Raw genomic sequence first — 18,837 nt, forward strand, 5'->3', positions numbered from 1 at the left:
GGCGGCCCCACAGCGCGGCCCGGGGCTTGCCTCTCGCTCTGCAATTGGGCAGAAACGGGGCACAGTAATTACAATTAGCAATGAAGTAAGTATGGTTCCTGATTGATGCATGAAGTGTCATGGGCAGCAAACGCACACGCACAGACACGCACACACACACCCCTTACCATACCATTTGCTGCTTTGCAAACTTAAGGGTTTATTTTAGTCAATTTTGTGTTTCCCTTTCGGACCTAGAACTATAAATACAAGAATTACATTCACAGCAAATACTGAGAGATACAAGTATAATGTATCAACCAGGAGGGAGAGAATGAGGTTGCAGCATGAACCGGTGCCAAAGGGAGAGTTAAAATGCAGGAAGGGAAGAGAAGTCTGCTCTGCTTTAGACTTTTCAAACCCCTTCTGTTGGCTGCTTTCTCATGCTGCAGTTCTTCCATATGCTCCCTACACCCACCAACACACCCACCTACACACACTCACAATTTACCAACATACTTCATGTCTTTGCTTAATTAAATTCCACACCATCATTCAAATAGAATTAAATAAACAGCTGTTTTCTTTCCACCAAAACCTAATGTTTTCTGACTTGCCACTTGTGAAGCATTTGAAAGAAGCAGGCTGCAGGAGATGCTTTTATACTGGCATGTTGTGATGCTGCACAGAGGGCCAGGGCTGGACCTAGACACTCACCTGTGCTCTTAGAACCACTCCACTTATGAAGGGGACCCTTCCCAGGAGGAAGGACTTAGAAGCTATGCAAACAAGAGTAGACTGTCCTAGTGGTCACTTGAGATTCCAGAATAGGCTTTTGTTGAGTGTCTGGCCCTGATAAATCAAGTATTCAAAGCAGCACAGACAGGCAGAGCATTGCAGAACCACATCACAGGTATTTATTTCACAGCCTCCTTTCCTGTGGGAGAAGTACAGCTCCAAGAAGTCCAGACACCAAAGACTGTGGCTGGCATTTACCCTACCTGTGTCATCGTCTGTGTTAGCTCCAAACTGAATTCCCAGCTGAAATTTGAAAGCCCAGCACACAAACAAACAAACAGGAGGAAGGCAGGGCCTAGAAAGAGTCATCAGCAGGATCCTGTGTTGGCAGACATTCCTGCAGTTTGTCAGCCACAGACCATTGCACATCTCTGGAGGTCAAAAGGGTTGAAATCAAGACAACCACCTCAAGTGGCCACCTCAATATGAGTACGACTCTGCTGTACCACTCCTTTCTGACTGTTCCAACATGGTTGTCCTAACAGCTCTAGCAGGAACTGCCCTCTCAGATCATCAGTTGTGTTGGTCAGCTGCAGGAGCAAGGTTGCTGCACTGAAGAGGTGGGAAGCAGATAAAAGAACACTATCTAACTCAGAGATGACTTGTCATCTAGTAGAATCCAAAGACACAGATTATACATGTGGTTTATTCATAAAACACATTGTGAGACACAGATCGCATTCTTTAAATCAACTCTGTCAGTTTCCCAGGATATTGTGTAGGTACATGCCAAGAGAACAAGAGCGACTGAAGGACTCAGATGCCTTGCTCTCAGCTCAGTGCAATTCAGAAGTCACAGATAGGCATGAATACTCTCCTCATATCAAACACCCAAGCCAGCTTGGACCTGGTACAAAACCCAACCCAGAGAAAAAACAGCACTCTCCTCTCTTATTGTGCAATACAGTTCACTGGGACACAGGACAACCATAACCAAATGCATTTAAAATGCTTGTAAAACCTGCAGAAGGGTTTTGAATCAGTATTAGCTGTTGGCATTGATCACTGACCTAATTAAGTGTTGGTTCATGATGTAAGTTTTCATCTGTCCTTCCAGTGTTGAGTGCTTTGCATCACTGCTGTTGTTGGGTACCAACTTCAACACCTAGAGAGGTGGAGCAGCAGTCGGTAGTACAGGATGGATACAAAACAGAAGATATTTCACTTCCATCTCATCACACATCAACTCAGAACTGCCCTCTGATAAAAGCAGCTGAAGCACAGCTTACTGTAGCTGTAAGAGTCTTTGGGCTCTCCTTCCTCTAAATATCTTTCTTTTGTTGCTCTGCAGACGTGCTAAGGAACACCAGGGCTCAGGGAAAATCTGTGATGCTGTTATAGGATATGTAAGCTAAAATTTTCTAAAACTGACACATGTTGATGTATCTCTTTCGGTTCTAAGTCAGGCCACATGTCAGTGAACTGTTAGGACTAGAATCCAAAGAAATACCTGATCCTGTTGTCTACCTTAAACATCAAAACTCCTACTCATCCTTACATTGCCACTTTCCAGTTCATGAGAGAAATTATTTGCCTCAGATGTGCTTGCCCAACTCTTTTTGTAGTTTATTTACAGAGCTATTGTCCTGATTCTTCATGTTGCTGGTGTCAAGCAGCTCTCCCAGAAGCCTTTGAGAAGGACAACAGAAAATAACTTACAACAACTAAACTAAATAGGAGAAATGAGCTATTTTAATCCTTTGTTCTAAGGACAAAGACATATGCCCCACTACAGCTGTGAAATTATGAACTCATCTGGGAAGAAAGCATTCCCATAACGTTTCTCAATTGCTCCAATGAGTACAAAGTAAGATAATGCAGGTCACATTGGTAGGAGCTTGTCATGCTGTTGATTAACAATTGACAATGACTGTTGAGCATGAGAAGAGCCTTCTAGCCATGGTTGGTATCGAAAGACTATTTCCTTTTTTTATTTTATCTTTTTTAATGGCTTTTTAAGTGTATTCTAACATCTGGTCTCCCTTTCAGGACTGGATCAGTGGCTAATTATACAAGAAACAAAAAGACCCCAAATGATTTCTCTTTCTCTGCTTGTTCTCTCAGTCGTTTCTGTTTCAGGTATAATCTCCTCAGTACAAAAAAGAAAAAATAGCCCTCCATACTTGTTCATGTTTCTGAGCTATTTTGTATCAAACTGTCAGTGTTATTCCTATTTTCTTATGAAAGCCTCCTTTTCCTTGAGTTACTGTGTTGACATTGGGCTAACCTTTTTTAATACTGATTTAATGTAAGAATTCATTCCCTGAAGTACATTAAAATTGCTATCAAAATATGGTTTCCTGATATTATTGAGATGTTTAGATGTATACATTTTGATCAAGTGGGGCCAAAGTGAATGCCAGAAAGCAGCATAGTTTGCATCAGCACAGAAAATAAGGGGTCCAAGACATCAGGCATATTGTCTAAGAGACTACACCTTGTATTTTTTTTAGGTTACTGAATATTTAAAGCATATATTTCTGGAGGTAGGGGCTGAGCAGTTGGTTAGATAAATTCTGGCTCTCCAAAGCAATGGAGCATTCCACCTCTTTGGAGGGCAGAGAATAATGCACTGGCTCCAAAGCTGGAGGAGAGCAGTAGTGAAACCTACTGGTTTACTGGTTATGGATAACTTGAAGAAGGGAATGTACCAGGGAGAAAAAGAAAAATTAAGTTGTGGGAAGAAGAAAAACAGCGAAGGTAACTAAATTAAAAGGGAGCAACAAAAGAAAAAATGAAAATGCAGAAAACTTTTTTTACCTTGTCAAAACCACTACTCTTCCTCACCTTACAGGTGGGGTCAGGCAATGAGTGTTGAGTGTGAGAGAATGCACCACAATGTGAAGTGAAAAGAGCCACATTTTAAAATCAGTATTTCACTCTTTCATTTTGTTCTGTTTTCTAGAGGTACCAGTTGTATTCACAATTTATGAGTACATAGGTCCACCATAGCTACTGTACTGGGTCTGAGAGATACTCAGAGTTACTCTCTTTGTAACTGTTAGAATTGTCAATTATAGCTGCTTCTTTGACTTTGTGGCTAAAACAGTGTTGGTAACATGCCAGTGTTTTGGCTACTGCTAAATCCTGCTTGCACAGCATCAAGGCTTTCTCTTTTTCCCAACTCTGCCCCCAGCAATTAGGCAGGGCATGGGCAGGAATCTGTGAGGGAACACGGGGAACAGCTGACCTGAAGTGGCCAAAGGGATGGTCCAATACCATATGGTGCCATGCTCAGCACAGAGCTGAGGTAAAAGGCAAAGAAGGGGAGATTGTTCCAAGGTGGCCACTATTTGGCATCAGTCAGTTTGTGGGAGTTGGTGAGTGATTGCCTTGGTATCACGTGACATCCTATCTTTTTTCTTCACCTATTAAATTGTTTTTGCTTTGACCCACGAGTTTTCTCACTTTCGTTGTTTCTGTTCTCTCTGCCATCCCACTGGGGAGAGGGGAGAAATGAGTGAGCAGCTGTGTGGGCTGGGGTCAACCCACCACAGCAACACTAACAGAATTTCATAAAGTCAGTCAAAATGTCTTGAAATTACTCAGATTCCTACTTTAGGCAACATATTCTGACAAGCAAACAAGCTGCAATATCTTCAGATCCTTCAGTTATCTTCTCAGTTTTGGTTCTATTATTCCACTCACATAAATCAGGCTGTCATAGCAGGCAGGGGAACTTTTGCATTGCTTTGGCTACAGAAGGACTCAAGGAAAAGAAACCTGTTACGACAGGTCTTCTGGGATGGACATTAATCTGTATTATTTGTGGAAGAAGCCGTGGAACATGGTGCCCCACGCCTCTTTACTTGAGACACGAGGAAAGTACCTAGTGAAAACTAACAGCAGGAAGCACTCTGATTCAAGACTGATGACAATAAGGGGTAGAAGAGAAAAAGAAAAGGAGAAAAATTCTCAGCATTCCTTCCCTGTGTATTGGGAACCTGATTTTGGCAGCTCTGCAGGCTCAGAGCTCTGCTGTGTTCTTTCTTAATATTTTAATGAGCTGATCAAATGACAGTCCCAGCTGAGTACTCGTCTTTGTTGCTGTTGCTAAGCAAAACAATGGTAAAAAAAGCTCCTTTTTCATCTTCTAAATCATAAAAACAACCAAACCACTTGTTTGATATGTGCAGAAATTCATTCTACCTCTATGCCAGCTCAACCCACACACCTCAGTTCACTCTTTCATGTTTTTCATACATACTTGTTCAATTTCTCTAACGTATGCCATGACACACCCTGATTTGATTGTCCTGCACATCCCATATATCCTTCAGGCCACACAGGATTCATTCAGTTTGTCCTATTCATCTGGGCTCCAGCATAGCTCATGGTAATATAGATCAGTGCAGGTTTCTGTTCTCTGGGTTGACTGAGTATCTTGCCTTGCCAGCTCAGGCAGTTTTAGAGTTCAGCATGGCGTAAGACATGCTGGCATATTTTTGCATTCTTGCTCTCTTTCCTTCTGTGGTGACTTCCTGCCTTCCTAAAAAAGCTTCCTGTTTTCTTTTTAAATAAAGAAATGTTCCAGACTCCCTTCTCTTTGTTATCTATTTATCAAATAACTTTTTGCGTTTCTAATTCTTCCTTTTGTTTTCTTTTCTCTCTTACATTTTCTCTAGCCATCTGTCTACATTTTCCTTAACCATTGGAGTTTTCACTCATGGGTACTTAAAAAGAGTTCTAGTCTCACATACATTCTGGTGGGGCCTGATATCTACCCTGTTCTTCAATGACTTGTCTGCTCAAAACCTGCCTTGTGATAAAAAAGTTTTATCTAATGTGATATTAAGCCATTTTGTCTGTAATGTGTGTAAGGAAATGTCCTGGGTTGCAGTGTATTCTATTGCCATCCTCATGAGCTGTTGAAACCAGGTGGGGCAGTGTTTCCTTGCCTCCTCCCCCCAGACTATCTCTCTGTTAATGGCCCATCATTGTCCTGCTGCACGACTCAGAGATAACTCCCTCTGGACCATCTTCTGTTAATGAGCCTAATCAACACTTGGCCTCATGACTCATCATCCCATTGTGAGATGCTCCACCCAGAGGGAGGAACCAAGCATTCCATCCTGGATATAATCTGGGATTCCAAACACCATAGACAACCTTTCTACTGGATTCACAGAGGACAGGAGCTACACAGCTACCACTGGACCTGCTGAGGAAGAGCAGATCCTTCTACAGGATCAGTCCTTCAACAGAACCACATCCATCACTTGAGGAGGACTGCAACCACCATCTTATCAGACTGCTACCACCACCCTGACTAACAGGGTGCCAGGTTGTATCCTGACTCTGTCAGTTTAACCCAGTGTTTTCTGCCTCTATTTTTTTTTTTTTAATTTCTCTATTAAATTGTTATTCTGACTTGGTGCCTCCCACTGGTTTGTTTTCAAACTAGTACAGGAAATTCCCACTGAAAGTGTCAGGGAATGGTAAATATTCCTTCCTGATTGATGCTAATCCTGAACCCTGACCTGTAAGACACAGTCAACAAGTGTGTTGGGGAACTAGAGATAACAGTTCCAGTTTGAATAGTAAGGCAGAGCAAAATTATCACGTGATTATTAGTCCTCCATAGGCCATTGGTAACAGATTTGCACAAAGAGAGGGGAAATTTCTACCCCTTGGTGATACTGGCTGACATAAGTGCTTTAATGGCTGACAAAAAAGATGCTGAAAAAAGAACAGTAAGTAGGAGAAAAAAATATTCAGTCATACTGAGTGTTTAGTTTTGATGGATCTTCCTTTGACTATGGAGTTCAACATTATAATTGTGCTACTCCCAGGTTTTTAATATAATGAGATTACTATAAAAACTCCACCATCAAAACAAACAAACTCTAACATAGCATCATTTTTCAAGTTCCAGTATAGCAGTTTGATATGTGTGAGACATATGTCTTCAGGAGAGAGAACTCATGAGCTCACTGTCAATGAGCACTTTAAAGGAAGACAGGCTGCTGAATTTTGAAAGTGTTTTCTATGCTCACCACAGTTACCTTTTTGTCTATGTGCTGGGCACGAATCCTGAGCAAGGTACAATGCTCTACCTCATTTTCTTCAGCCTTTTGCTCTCATCTCTGGAATCTACACCTTTCAAGTGCAGTTAGCCGATTACACACAGAAAAGGAATTTAATAAATCACATAGGCACACTGTAGAGGATTTTCATGCATTCCTTTCCTATGTAAATGGTCTGTAACTTTTTCATGAATCAGGCCCATAGACTCTTTATTTCACATTTCCATCCTCCTTTCCCTGTAGAATTGCAATTTAAATGATCCTTAAACTTTTGAAGACAATTAAAGGTTAGCTTTGCATATCAGTGACCTACCAGCAATTTCCCCTGTAAAGCTCTGATATATGTACAGCGTTTGATCTACACCTGCCTGATTTCAAGAAGGTAGAAGTGTTTCCATGCTGCTCTGAACTGTAGGTAGGGTTAAAAATTAGACTCAGAAGACACCACTAAATAGCCACCACTTGCTGAAAGCTTCACACAGCTCAACGACACCATTGTGGATTGCCATGATTTTTGACTTAATTTCAGTTTTGAACAACACATAAATTATTAAAAGGGTTTGGACTGCCTTGCTAGAAAGATTTAAAGGATGTTCAGAAAATACTTTTGGTTGGTTATGTGTTCTTTTTCTTACATCAAGCCATAACAGTATTTTGTTAGAAATTGTATAGCCTTTATTTCCAAAAGCAGGAATTGAGACTTACAACTGTGGCAGTCTGTGCAGCCCCCCTCAACCCAAAACTTGTGACTTCTATATTGCAGGAGCCCCATCAGACATGACCTGTGTGGGTTCTTAGAGGAAATGAAGGCTGCCTGACAGCTTGGAATGACCATGTGTGACTTGATCAAAGGTGGAGTAAGTTGTACCAAACTGTGGGGACTCAGCACGTAACTAGATTTCGAGTGAATTGTGAAATATTTGAACAAGATTCTTTTCCTTCCCTTTCAGCCCTTTCCAATTTCCTCCCTCTGGAAAAGCACTTTAATATGTAGAATATAAATTAACAAATCTCAAAAAAAGCTGATACACATTTGAGAAAATATTGTTGCACAGCATGACTGGACAATTTTATTCCATTTGAGACAGATTCAAAAGATGAAAATTACTATAATATTGGAGGATGGAATAGCTCCAAACTCTTTCAGCTTTGTCTGGAACAGACACAGCTTAACTACTATTGTCTTACACAGTGACTAAATATAAATATTATAAAATATTTATAAATAATGAGAGCCAAATTGATCACATTGTGGAGTTTTACTGGAACATGTAATTCCTGTTATTAATCTGGCATTTATAAATTTTTTACTACTGATCACTTAAGACAGTCATCTGTCCATATAGGTTGTCTTATTAAAAAAAATAATAATGAGGCGATGGAAACAGCTTTGTGATTTATTCAAACTCTCTGAGACTGTTTCTGCCAGCATGTATACTGATAAATGTTAGGTTAACTGTTTCTCTGTTTGTTTAACATTCTCCTGAGGAGGGCTTGATGTGATTTAAGCAGTCTCACATATTTAAAGTACAGCATTAATATCTAGGTTGTGGTGAGGAAGACAAGGAAGGGTCACAGGTGGCACAGACACTGTTCTCACAGTGGATAGCCTTTGTCTTCCTTTGTAAATGTTTGTTCCCATCACAAAATACTACTGATCTTGAAAATCTCGTTTTAGGAAAATATATTCTGGAAATTACATTCTGCATTGCAAGACTAACAGCCTAATGGGACTTTGTTTAGTTTAGTCTAATACTCTTTTCCACCTTTTTTTTTTGCCTAAGTTTGCATGCAGTTTGGTATACAGCAGCTTTTTCTTAAAAGAAAAAGAAAATTTTTACAACATCCTCAACACACACACAGAAGCACACATTCACACTTGCATCCTTTCAAGCTATTTTCTAGAATAGTCAGTAATACAGATGTGATGAATCAGACCTGAATTATGATTCCAGTTGCATCCCTGTTTTCCAGAGAGCATTTGGAATTGCTAAAGTAATTCAAAGTCTGAGATTGTTGCCTTATTGTCATGAATATTTGTTATGCCTTGTCTGCATTTGATGGGCATCTGATTAAAATGTAGAAAGCTGAATCCATATGACAGAAAGCCTCATTTTTCTCACTACAGACAGACTGAAAGTAAAGAGAAAGTACTAGAGAAAACCCACTAGATCAAGTAATCCCAGTAAGATTATGCAAAAGTGGTTGGGTTGTTGTTTTTTTTTTTAATCAACCATTATGGAAGAAACACTATCATTGAGCATCAACTATGGAAACCCCAGGCTGTTAGAACTTCATTAAATACTTGGTGAGAAGAGCTGATGGAGACTGCTCTGTGTCCAAGTTTTGATTCACCTGCAATTGCCAAAAAGACCATGCATCAGGCTTCAAGGGAAGTGCTCTCTACAGAAGGACTTAGAAAGTAGATTATCTAAAAGCTGTCAGCTTTCCTTTGGGTGAAATGATAAAGTTGACAACCAGATAGTTTTAGTTTTGGATGAGCTGGCTCTGAGGTTGCAGATGTTACAGAAAATGTAACCTATTCCCTTCTGAATTACCTTTCATTTAATGTAGTGCCTGGTGTGTATAAATGAGATTACTCCTAAGAGATATTAATTCCAAAAACTGGGTCTGCTGTTTATCCATAGATTCAAATAACTTTTGGTCTTTGAGCCCACAGGCTAACTAAAGCTTTCAAAAGGATGTCAGAGATTCAGCATTGCAAGGCTTTTATCACCAGACATATAGCTGCCCTTAGGGCAGTTTCCTGCAATTTCTAAGTATCACCTGACTACAGAAAAAATCACCTGACTACAGAAGCCAAGATGTTTTTTTTCAGGTAATATCCTGAAAAAATTGACAACTTTTGGTCCTTTAATACCTTCAATTTGGGATGCTAGTCACCATCAGCCTCTACTACCTGGATAACTACTGTCCAGTTGTCATTCTCTGGAGTTCAGAATGAAATATTAGGGCAAGTCCAAGTTTTGGCCTATTTTCAGAATCCCTAGAAGGGCCTTATTATTTCTCCTAAAATACTGATTCAATGACTGTTACACACACAAACTAAAGTCCTGATGTCTTTAAGTTAAAAGCCACACTTCTAGAAAATTATTATTATATAACTGAGGGATCTGCCAAAGAAAAACCAGAAAATTTCTGTAATGTTGCCACTGTCATGTTTTCATTAGACACAGTGAAACATTCCTAAAGTGCAAAAACTAAATCTGCTTTCATTGTAATATACTTAATTAGAATATTATGTTATGTCCAACTACACATTGCTTGTAAAGTCTCTTTGCCAAAAGTTCTTTTGAAGTAGAAAGGCAGAGATGACATAACAGAAATAATTGAGTACCTGATGATCCTGTTTACCAAAGCTCTCTGTTCCTCCAGTTTTCACTCTTCCTCACCTGAGCTGGGTGAAACCAACACTTGTCACTTGTAGATTTAACTGCTTTGGACATTTCTGAAAAGGGCATGTTATTGGGGGGTTTATGTCAGTCTTAATTAGCTGTGTTTTCTGCTTTCAGATTTGCTGGTAAGTCTAATCATACCACTGTCAAGATACTGTTCTATTTAACAGGTGCCAAAATGTATTAGGCTGACAACTACTATTGTCACTGAATCCTTTCTGTGTTTTGAAGTAGACAGAGATAATTACTTATTATTATTTCTCAGAACTTTCACGAAGTGGAAGTCCAGATATAAGAAGATGTATTTGGTCTGTGCTTTGCAACCTAGGTCTTACTGGCCAACATGCTGATTTCATACAGTCAGTAACACACTGGGATTCATGGTGACCAACCAGCTGCAGTGATGCAACTACATAAAATAGTGGATCTCAGGAGACACAGAAAAAATTCAAGAGAGGAAAATTAGAAATGGATCCCCAAAGCCATTTCAGGGGTTGCAACCAGATCCAATGAACTATATTAAAAGTGGATCTAGTATAAAGGAATCCAAGGTCTGGACATTCTAAAATTTATCCTGCAATGGCTTAAGCAAGGTTCTCAGCTCCAACATAAACATTTGGGATAGCTTTTTCTCTGAGTCAGACGATGAAGAAAGTTTGCCAGTATGGAAACAAACCAGAAATGCCACACTGAGGGAGGAGAATTTATTTAGCTATTTTCTACCAACTCTGGCAAACAGACAACAAAAGAGCCCTTGATCTTCTTTGGGGATCTATGGACATTTGCCATACCCCTCAATTATACCTTGGAGTTTTTTGTACTTGTCATACTTAAGGAAAAAAGAATCAGCTGAAGAATGCATATTTAGATGGCATTAAATTATTCAATTGGATGCTAACACTTGACAGGATCTCTACAGTTTTAACTACTGAAATAGTAGTTTTCATCTTCTGTCCTTTCTGCATAAGCCACTTCTGAAAATAAGCAAACCACACCTTGTTGTTTGTTCTTGCTGCTCTGTCATCAGCTTCAGCTGGTGGCCTTTGTTTCTTGCATGGGAAGAGATAATAAGCAATAGATACCCTCCAGCTTCATTGCTGCTCCTTCTGGAATGCATGATGATTTATACTGACAATACTGTGCCATACAGAGATTTCAATACCACAGCCATTACTACAGTACCCACACTTCTGTCTGCAGTGCATTAAGCAGCATATTCCAATATCTATATATAAGCTTCATCAGTGATGTAGAGCTGGACTGCCTTGTTCGTAGCCTGCTGGTTAGGTGAAATTTGTGAAGGCAATTCAGTTACTGATGTACATCCTTCTCATTGCTCACCCTTTTAAATAAGGATCTAAACGTGGACAGGTTGTCCTGGCAACCTGCTCCAAGGATCAAACAATTCCTCTCCCAGGTACAAACATATGAGGTGATAAGAGATGCTGTGCTGGTCATACATTGAATATATCTGCTGGTGACCATATTCTTTACTTCCTTTTGCAGTCAGCATCTGTAGTTTCTTCAGACAATTTATAACACATGCTTTCAATATAGGGCAGGGGGCTGTAGGAGTTTTTATGAGTGGGATCAGAGTGCAGTTATTAATTATTTTTGTAGTATTATAAACATACAGAGTTCTGTCTGTTCTTCCTGGGATAGCTAACAATGCAATTTAGACACAATGTAGCACAATGAAATGAATGAAAGTAACAATACATGGGGCAGTTAGAAGAGGGTAAGGACAGAGGTTATAGCATTATAGCTACATGGTTAGGCAGCAAAAGCTAGCATGTAAATTTCCCAAGGTAAATGTATGAGACTAGAAATAAAAAACAAAATAGAATTAAATGAAATAAATAAAATAAATCTATGTCTTTTATATCATGGAATTTAGTAATAATGATAACAGAGGTCTCTGTAGTACACCAAATGAGGTTACCCTTGCTATTAGAATGTCCAATTCAGAAGGAATAAAAGTTAACAACTGATCAAATCAAATTAAAATATAGAATCCCCAGCATACCCTTTCATCATATTTTAATGGCATGTAAAAAGCACATACTTAGATAACCAAGTGAATCTGAGCAAATCTTTATGCACAGATGTCATGGACAAGGACTTACTTCAGCTTTTTACAATATTCTTTTGAAGAGTTGCAAATCTAAAACTAAATTCAAATGTATAATTACTTAGGGATTCTATATCCAGAGAGCAGACTCGGATCATTTGTGAGAGCAAAACCAGTCCAGCATACAAGAAATCTTTGAACTGTACATCCCATTTAAGGGTACACATAAGCATGTATATGAAGAACAATATCCAGCTGAAAAGTCAAATAAAAAGGGGCAGTAAAGCTAACCTTTTCTTGAAGCAATGCCTGAGGGAATCTAAGGGAATTGGCTTTGTGGAATTATGTGGAAGGTGGATTCAAAGTATACTATTATCACTCTAAAATATTCCTCTCTCGTGGAATTAAATTTTGTGAATTCATCTTTATTTCTCTGCAGAAAGAAAAACTATGTAAGTTACTCTCCTCTCCTAGCTTCAAAATCCTGGTGGTTGTTTCTGTCCTCGTTAGGGTGTCTCTGAGTTTTGCTATTAACCTCTAAAGGAGTAAGACTTGCTTATAATACTGCTTCAGGGGCCTCTGAAATTCAGTTGCTAATCCACTTTTATATGTAAATTACATAAATCATTGATTTATATGAAACTGAGGGGAAGGAGAGGCTTGTGTTTTGCTAGGTAGAGAATCAAGACCTATGTAATAGTCAGCTGTAAGAGTTATAAAATTAAAAGAATACAAACCCCTTCAGAATATCAAGAGTATCCAGTTCATCATCATTCTGCAAACTGGTACCTTTACAGGTTTTGGTCTTTTTCTTTTCCATCCCCACTGTTCTTAATAATTCAGTACCGTCTTTCTTTAATCATATTATTAAAGGCAATAGACTGATGATTCATTTTGCTTTCTTTGCTCTCTCAGTGATGTCCATTAATGAAGACTTACTTTTCAGCACCATTGACTCAGTTATCTAAATTATTTATTTGGTTGAGCAGTTCAGTGTATCAAACTTTTTTTCTCAGTGTAGCAACTACTTATAGCTCAGATTAGAGTTTCATATTGATTTTCTCCTGGAAAATGTGTATGAAATGGATTGTGCTTTAAAATGCCAGAAGTGGTAAAAGCACGGCTAAAGAAGGTATAGCTAAAAAGATAACAATAATTCCTCTTGCTGCAGCAGTTTTTACATTTGTTCTTCTTTACATCTTGTATGAGTAAAAGACTTTTGAAAATTGTCATGGTGCTGAAATTCCCATAAAGAAGCTCATTTTCTGCTGGTTAGGGTATTGGCCTAAGGTATCCAAGTCAGATACACATTTTCTGCCTTTTGCACTCAGCACAGAGTATTGGTCCCCGGCCACTCTAAATCAGAAAAACCCCCAGATTTTCATCTCTTCCTCACCCAAAGCCTGTACACTAAATCATCACCTCCAGAAGACTTCGTGTAAATATTCAGATAATGAATACATATTAAGACTATTTATTTCACAGAAAATTTTTGAGATGCTTCACTTGTGTCAATGATGCCCATTACCTTGTTTGTCCTGACTCTAAGGAAACCTAGGTTGCTTGTTGGATATGTTGGTATTGCTCAACTTCATTTTCTCCCAGTTTTTCCCTCTCCTAAGACCATCAAATTCATAATGCCTCCTTCAGTTGCTTTCACAACTGATCCTACCATCCTTCCCTACTCCTATCACGTAATAAAAATATTTTTAAAGAATCAGTTGCTTTCAGTCTTTCATGTAATCCAGTAAGCAGAAGTATTTGTTTCTACACAAATTCCTGAAAAAAAAAGTCTGATAAATTATCTCCATTGTGCTTCATATGACATTGCAAAAAGCTATTTTCTTTGTTATGACCCCATTCATAGACTTCTGCATAATGTTCATATCACTAATTCAAACTCTTCACAGATGAATATTGGCAAACCTGTCAGGCCCAAAAAAAGAAAAAAAAACATTTCTGTGAAATAATGTTACTTTGGAGGAACAATATTTTCTTCATCTAAATACAGTAGTTTGGGATGATGGAAAAAGCCTTTGTCTTTCAAAGTCCATGATCATCTGGTGGTTAGATTCCTAGGAATACCTGTACAGTTCTGATAAATTATGTAGGATCTGTGTAAAGCAGTTATCAGAGACAAGGGTGGAAGCTTGATTGAGTACAAAAGAATACAAATTAGTAGAAACTATAAAAGAAAAACGGAAGGCAAAATTTACAATAACATGTGATTAATATTTGGCAGATGGAAAGGAACTTTATTTTCTATTTAGTTTGTTATGGAAATGATACAGAAAAAGCTCTGGATGCAGAAGTATTGGAAAATCCTTGACTTGAGACCTAGTACAACCACCTCTAGCTATGTCTGCAGAATGTGACTTTGGGAGAATTGACAGAGGCCATTGTATTTTCTCCAGATAGCAGGGATGTTTGTTCCTAGGCATGGTGTGACACCAGGCACCATGGTGTTTCAGCACTGCACAAGTAACACCAAATTTTATTTTGAAGCATTTTTTTGATCAAGAAAATATTTGATCTCTCAATTTTTCGGAAATCAAACAGAAGCACAGAGGAAGACTGAAAGTCATATTTTTCTCTGTAGTAAGTAGACCATGAAACTATTTATATGTGGGAGATGAATGATATTTCCCATCAGGGAAACCCCAGGGTAACCCCACCCTTATAAGCAATTACATATGGTAGCAAGACCATCCTTTAAATGACTAATTTGTAATGAAAAAAAAAATATTAGCAAACAGACTGAGAAATGTCACTCAGATCCTTAACGTGTATCTTATTAAAAACTAGATTGGCAATGCTAAGTTTTCAACGTATCCCATTATTGGTCCTTAATTCCAATAACGTAGAGCAGATTCCCTCCTCATTACTGTTGGGTTTTATTGTACAATAGAGGTAACAAATACATTCTTTTCCGTTTGACAGCACAGAAAACCGTACTTATTCTCAAACCCAGTCCAGACCATAAAACCCCAATCTTTCGTATCCTGAAACCTTCAGCACCATTCTGTACTGAAAAAATTGAGGCAGAAAGTGTTTTGAAAATGTTTGACTAATGAATTTAAGTAGCTTTTATTAAATATTTTCTGAACTTAAATGCCTACAGAATACTTGGAAAACGAGTGTCATTTTTGAAATATCAATTCCATAACTTCTCAATTAGTGAAAGCACTCTAGATAAAATTCCAGGCACTTCTTAGAGTGGATTCCTTTCCAGCCACCTCTTCACAGCACAACAAGCTCCTCTCTACAAAAACCTTTGCCTGAGATGAAAGACTAGACATGATGCTGCTTTTCTGGACTCTTAAATGTTTCAGCAGAAAAAGCAAAGTATATGAAAAAAGTAACAAAATCTGAGGTAGGAAACACCTTGCAGACATTTACCAGTATTCTGAGTGCAGCCTCATGCCCCTGCTCCAAGGGATTTCTCTGTCTGTTCTCAAGTCGCCACAGACACGGTGCAGCTGCATAATCATGGTTTAGATTGTTGAGAAAAGAGTTGCATGAGAAAGAACTGTAAGAAGGGGGATGGTTGAACCCTCCCTGCTCAGAAGCTGGTTTCAATTCTCTGCTCTTTCGCTTGACCCCTGCCAAGGGTCCCTGCCCATTCCTGGCCATGTACCCCCATGATCCAGACTTGATCCTGACTCACTGACTTGTTTTCATAGCTTGGAATTGCACTTGTCTCACCACCACAGATTTGTCAGGCAACCCCTGGACTGTTGGCTGACCCTCACTTGGTCATCACCAAACTTGCTGTCCTCTGCTTCAAGTATTATGGGACTGGACCTTTGTTAGTGCAATCACAGCCCTGCACCTGCCTTTGGTCACCCTTGGCTCCTGGCGCCCTTTTCTTTAGAGAGTAGAGAGCATCCTGTTCTTGCTGCTCTCAGTATTTTCAAATGCCATTAGAAATCATAACACACACCCTCAAAAAAATGAGAGAAAAAAATAGAAGACAAATACAGCAATGGATAAAAATCCTTTGCAGGTCACCTTAGGCATTGCTTTTTTGGCAGAAACCAATTTGAGTATTTATAGCCAAGTTAAAACCCATTGAAAGCACAGGTCAAAATGGAAACACTGACCCTTGCCTACTGCAGGGCTAGTGATCATCACCCCTGTCTAAGTACTTGTAAGCTGCTTGCAATAAAAAAACCTCTTAGTTTCAGCCCTCCAAGTGTCAGCCCTCTGTACTGGTTAATATTATCGAGGGAATCCTTGCCTGACAGAAAGTAATTTAGGATCCATTAAATATGATTACTTGGCCTTGAAAATGATGGATATTGAACAGAATTATAGGATCGCTTTACAAAAGAAAGGTCTCTTTTACATCCTTTCTTGTGGGGCATTAAATAAAGTCTGAGAAAACTCCTAAGGGATTTCTGGCATTTATGGGTTACATTTATGAAAAGAAGGATTGATATTCATATTAAAAACCCTAAAACTTTAACAGGGTGATGTGGTAAGCACATGGACAGCTGAGACATGTCTAAAAAGTGAGTGACATGTTCACCAACTGTTTTCATTGCTTCAGTTATACTAGAGATATGAAAAGTGCCTTTAATTTCAGACTAATCTTTCATGAACTCTATTGGAATATTAATCCCAAGCGGTTTCCTAAGTTCCCCATACTTAGCACTATATCTCTGTTTTTAACGGAAGTATTTATGCCAGAGGTTTTCAAAATTCTTAGGTCACTGTTTTCATCAATGTCCTTTACTAGCCATATGTTGAAAGGGAATTTGTATAGAGTTGTATAGAGGCTTGATATGTTTATGCTGCTTTAACCTAACTGAAATCTATTCCTAAGAACATATTTTAGGTACATGTGAGGTTTAGCCTCTTCATTTCTAAATCCTCTGCCTAAAGTTCAAAAATGTAATGAAAATATATGGTTTGATCTTCCTCATAAGTAAAATTTTAAACTTTTAAAATAAAAGTTTTTAATTTTTATTTTTATTTTTCCATGAGAAGGTGGATTGGCTGACTACCCTATGAAGAAATTAGGAAATATGGTCCCCAAAATTAGACAAAAAAAGGTTTCTGGATGGCTCCCCCTGAAAATAAATTCTTCTCAAGAATCAAGGAGAAAAGAGGAAGAAAATAAAAAGAAGATAATAAGGAATAATTTGGTCTTCTGCTGTGATCTTCCTCATCTCATTGTTTCCCCATAAGAAGCTGCCCTGGAAACCACAGCATCCTGAAATCCCAATCCTCACTCTGATTATTCTCTACAGATAAGGGTTCACCTTACAAACAGAAATTTCAGACACTTTACACCTGAATCTTCCTCATTAACCATAAGGCAGCAAATTCATCATTAAGTCAAAAAGCACATTCATCATCTACTTCATAAACACAACCATAGTTTGGGCACAGCACAAGGCATGGCCCACTGACAAATCTTGGCTTGTGTGCTTTCTGTTTTGAGATTAGGAGGAGGTTTAATATATCTTTGATGTAAGCTTCAAGCCAGTATTGTCAATGAATTCCCTGACAAACTGATTTTTGATTGTAGTGTATATGTTGAGTGTATATTCAGACATTGCAAGACTGTGGATGTGTACTTTGAACCATTCACATACTCTGGCATTTAAATTTTAGTTATTTTTTAAAGTATTAGTATATCCTCTCAGTGACATTAAATCACCCCTCTGGTTTCTAAACCTGACTGTATGCAGTGCACACTGGAAGAAAGTCCAACCCCTTCCAGAGGCAGCCTTTCTGCTACTTCGTATTATGTGGGATCGCTTGTACCTGTGTAAACATGGCACAATATTTTATGGGACTGCAGTGCTTTAATTTATACTGACAACAGCTGCTACATGCGTAGAGCTGGGGAGATCTCGGGAAATCGCTGCTTCAACAGCAAAGTAGGTTAACTCTGAGCTGTTTTCTTTTAACTAGTGAAACAGCAACACTCAGCAGCTTCATGCCTCAGGCACACATCACATACAGACACATGGGTTTAAATTCCAGTTTTGCCAGCTGCAGAGCAGAGCAGTGAAGTGGGATTTTCCACATCCCCTATGAATGCCTTAGCTATTTGTTTGTTCAGGAAGAGGGACAGACTCACTTTCCAGTTTCAATCAGGAAAAACACATGCTTGAAATGAGATAACTTCAGCAAAAAGGGTTGCATTAAAACTGACAGATGGCTCAAAAATAATAGTTTTAGTGAATGAGTATTTTCTAATAAAAAGGTGGTTTCATCCAGCAGTTCTTGACCAGTTCCACTAATGTAAGCTTTGCACAAATTTTGGTGACTTTATAATATGTAAGAAAATGTAACTAAACTTATACAAAAACATTTCCTGATGGTAGCATTATAGTTTCACAATCTTCAGCATGCAAATGAATGCAGTACTTAACCTCCTCTCCCTTTTTGAAAGGATTTATGATTGCATATCTGGGAATATTTAAAAACATACGCAGTTTCTTTCTGTTTATTTTTTCTTTTCAGTACGTAAGTGGAACCCTGCTGGAGATAATGCTACCTGAAAAGTTCTATCAGCCAAGTGCAGTTTCTT

The 18,837-nt window shown here is 38.7% G+C and overlaps 1 protein-coding gene across 2 annotated transcripts in view; it reads left to right on the forward strand.

The window, feature by feature from the left end:
* Positions 1-18,832, forward strand: part of DPH6 (diphthamine biosynthesis 6) — a 224,693-nt gene extending 205,861 nt beyond the window's left edge. Inside the window, exons 14-15 of one of the 2 annotated variants that reach the window (XR_001864418.1) lie at positions 7,567-7,655; positions 17,283-17,531. Coding sequence is in view for 1 of the 2 variants with exons in the window: in XM_017741784.1 (XP_017597273.1) it covers positions 18,771-18,808 (38 nt within the window). In the remaining variant the exon portion in view is untranslated. Of the gene's footprint in view, positions 1-7,566; positions 7,656-17,282; positions 17,532-18,770 lie in introns of those variants that run through there. The other variant, XM_017741784.1, reaches the window with a different exon arrangement.
* The last annotated feature ends 5 nt before the right edge of the window (positions 18,833-18,837 follow it).

The sequence above is a fragment of the Corvus brachyrhynchos genome, unplaced genomic scaffold (genome assembly GCF_000691975.1).
Source record: "Corvus brachyrhynchos isolate BGI_N302 unplaced genomic scaffold, ASM69197v1 scaffold115, whole genome shotgun sequence".
In the NCBI taxonomy this organism is placed as follows: domain Eukaryota; kingdom Metazoa; phylum Chordata; class Aves; order Passeriformes; family Corvidae; genus Corvus; species Corvus brachyrhynchos.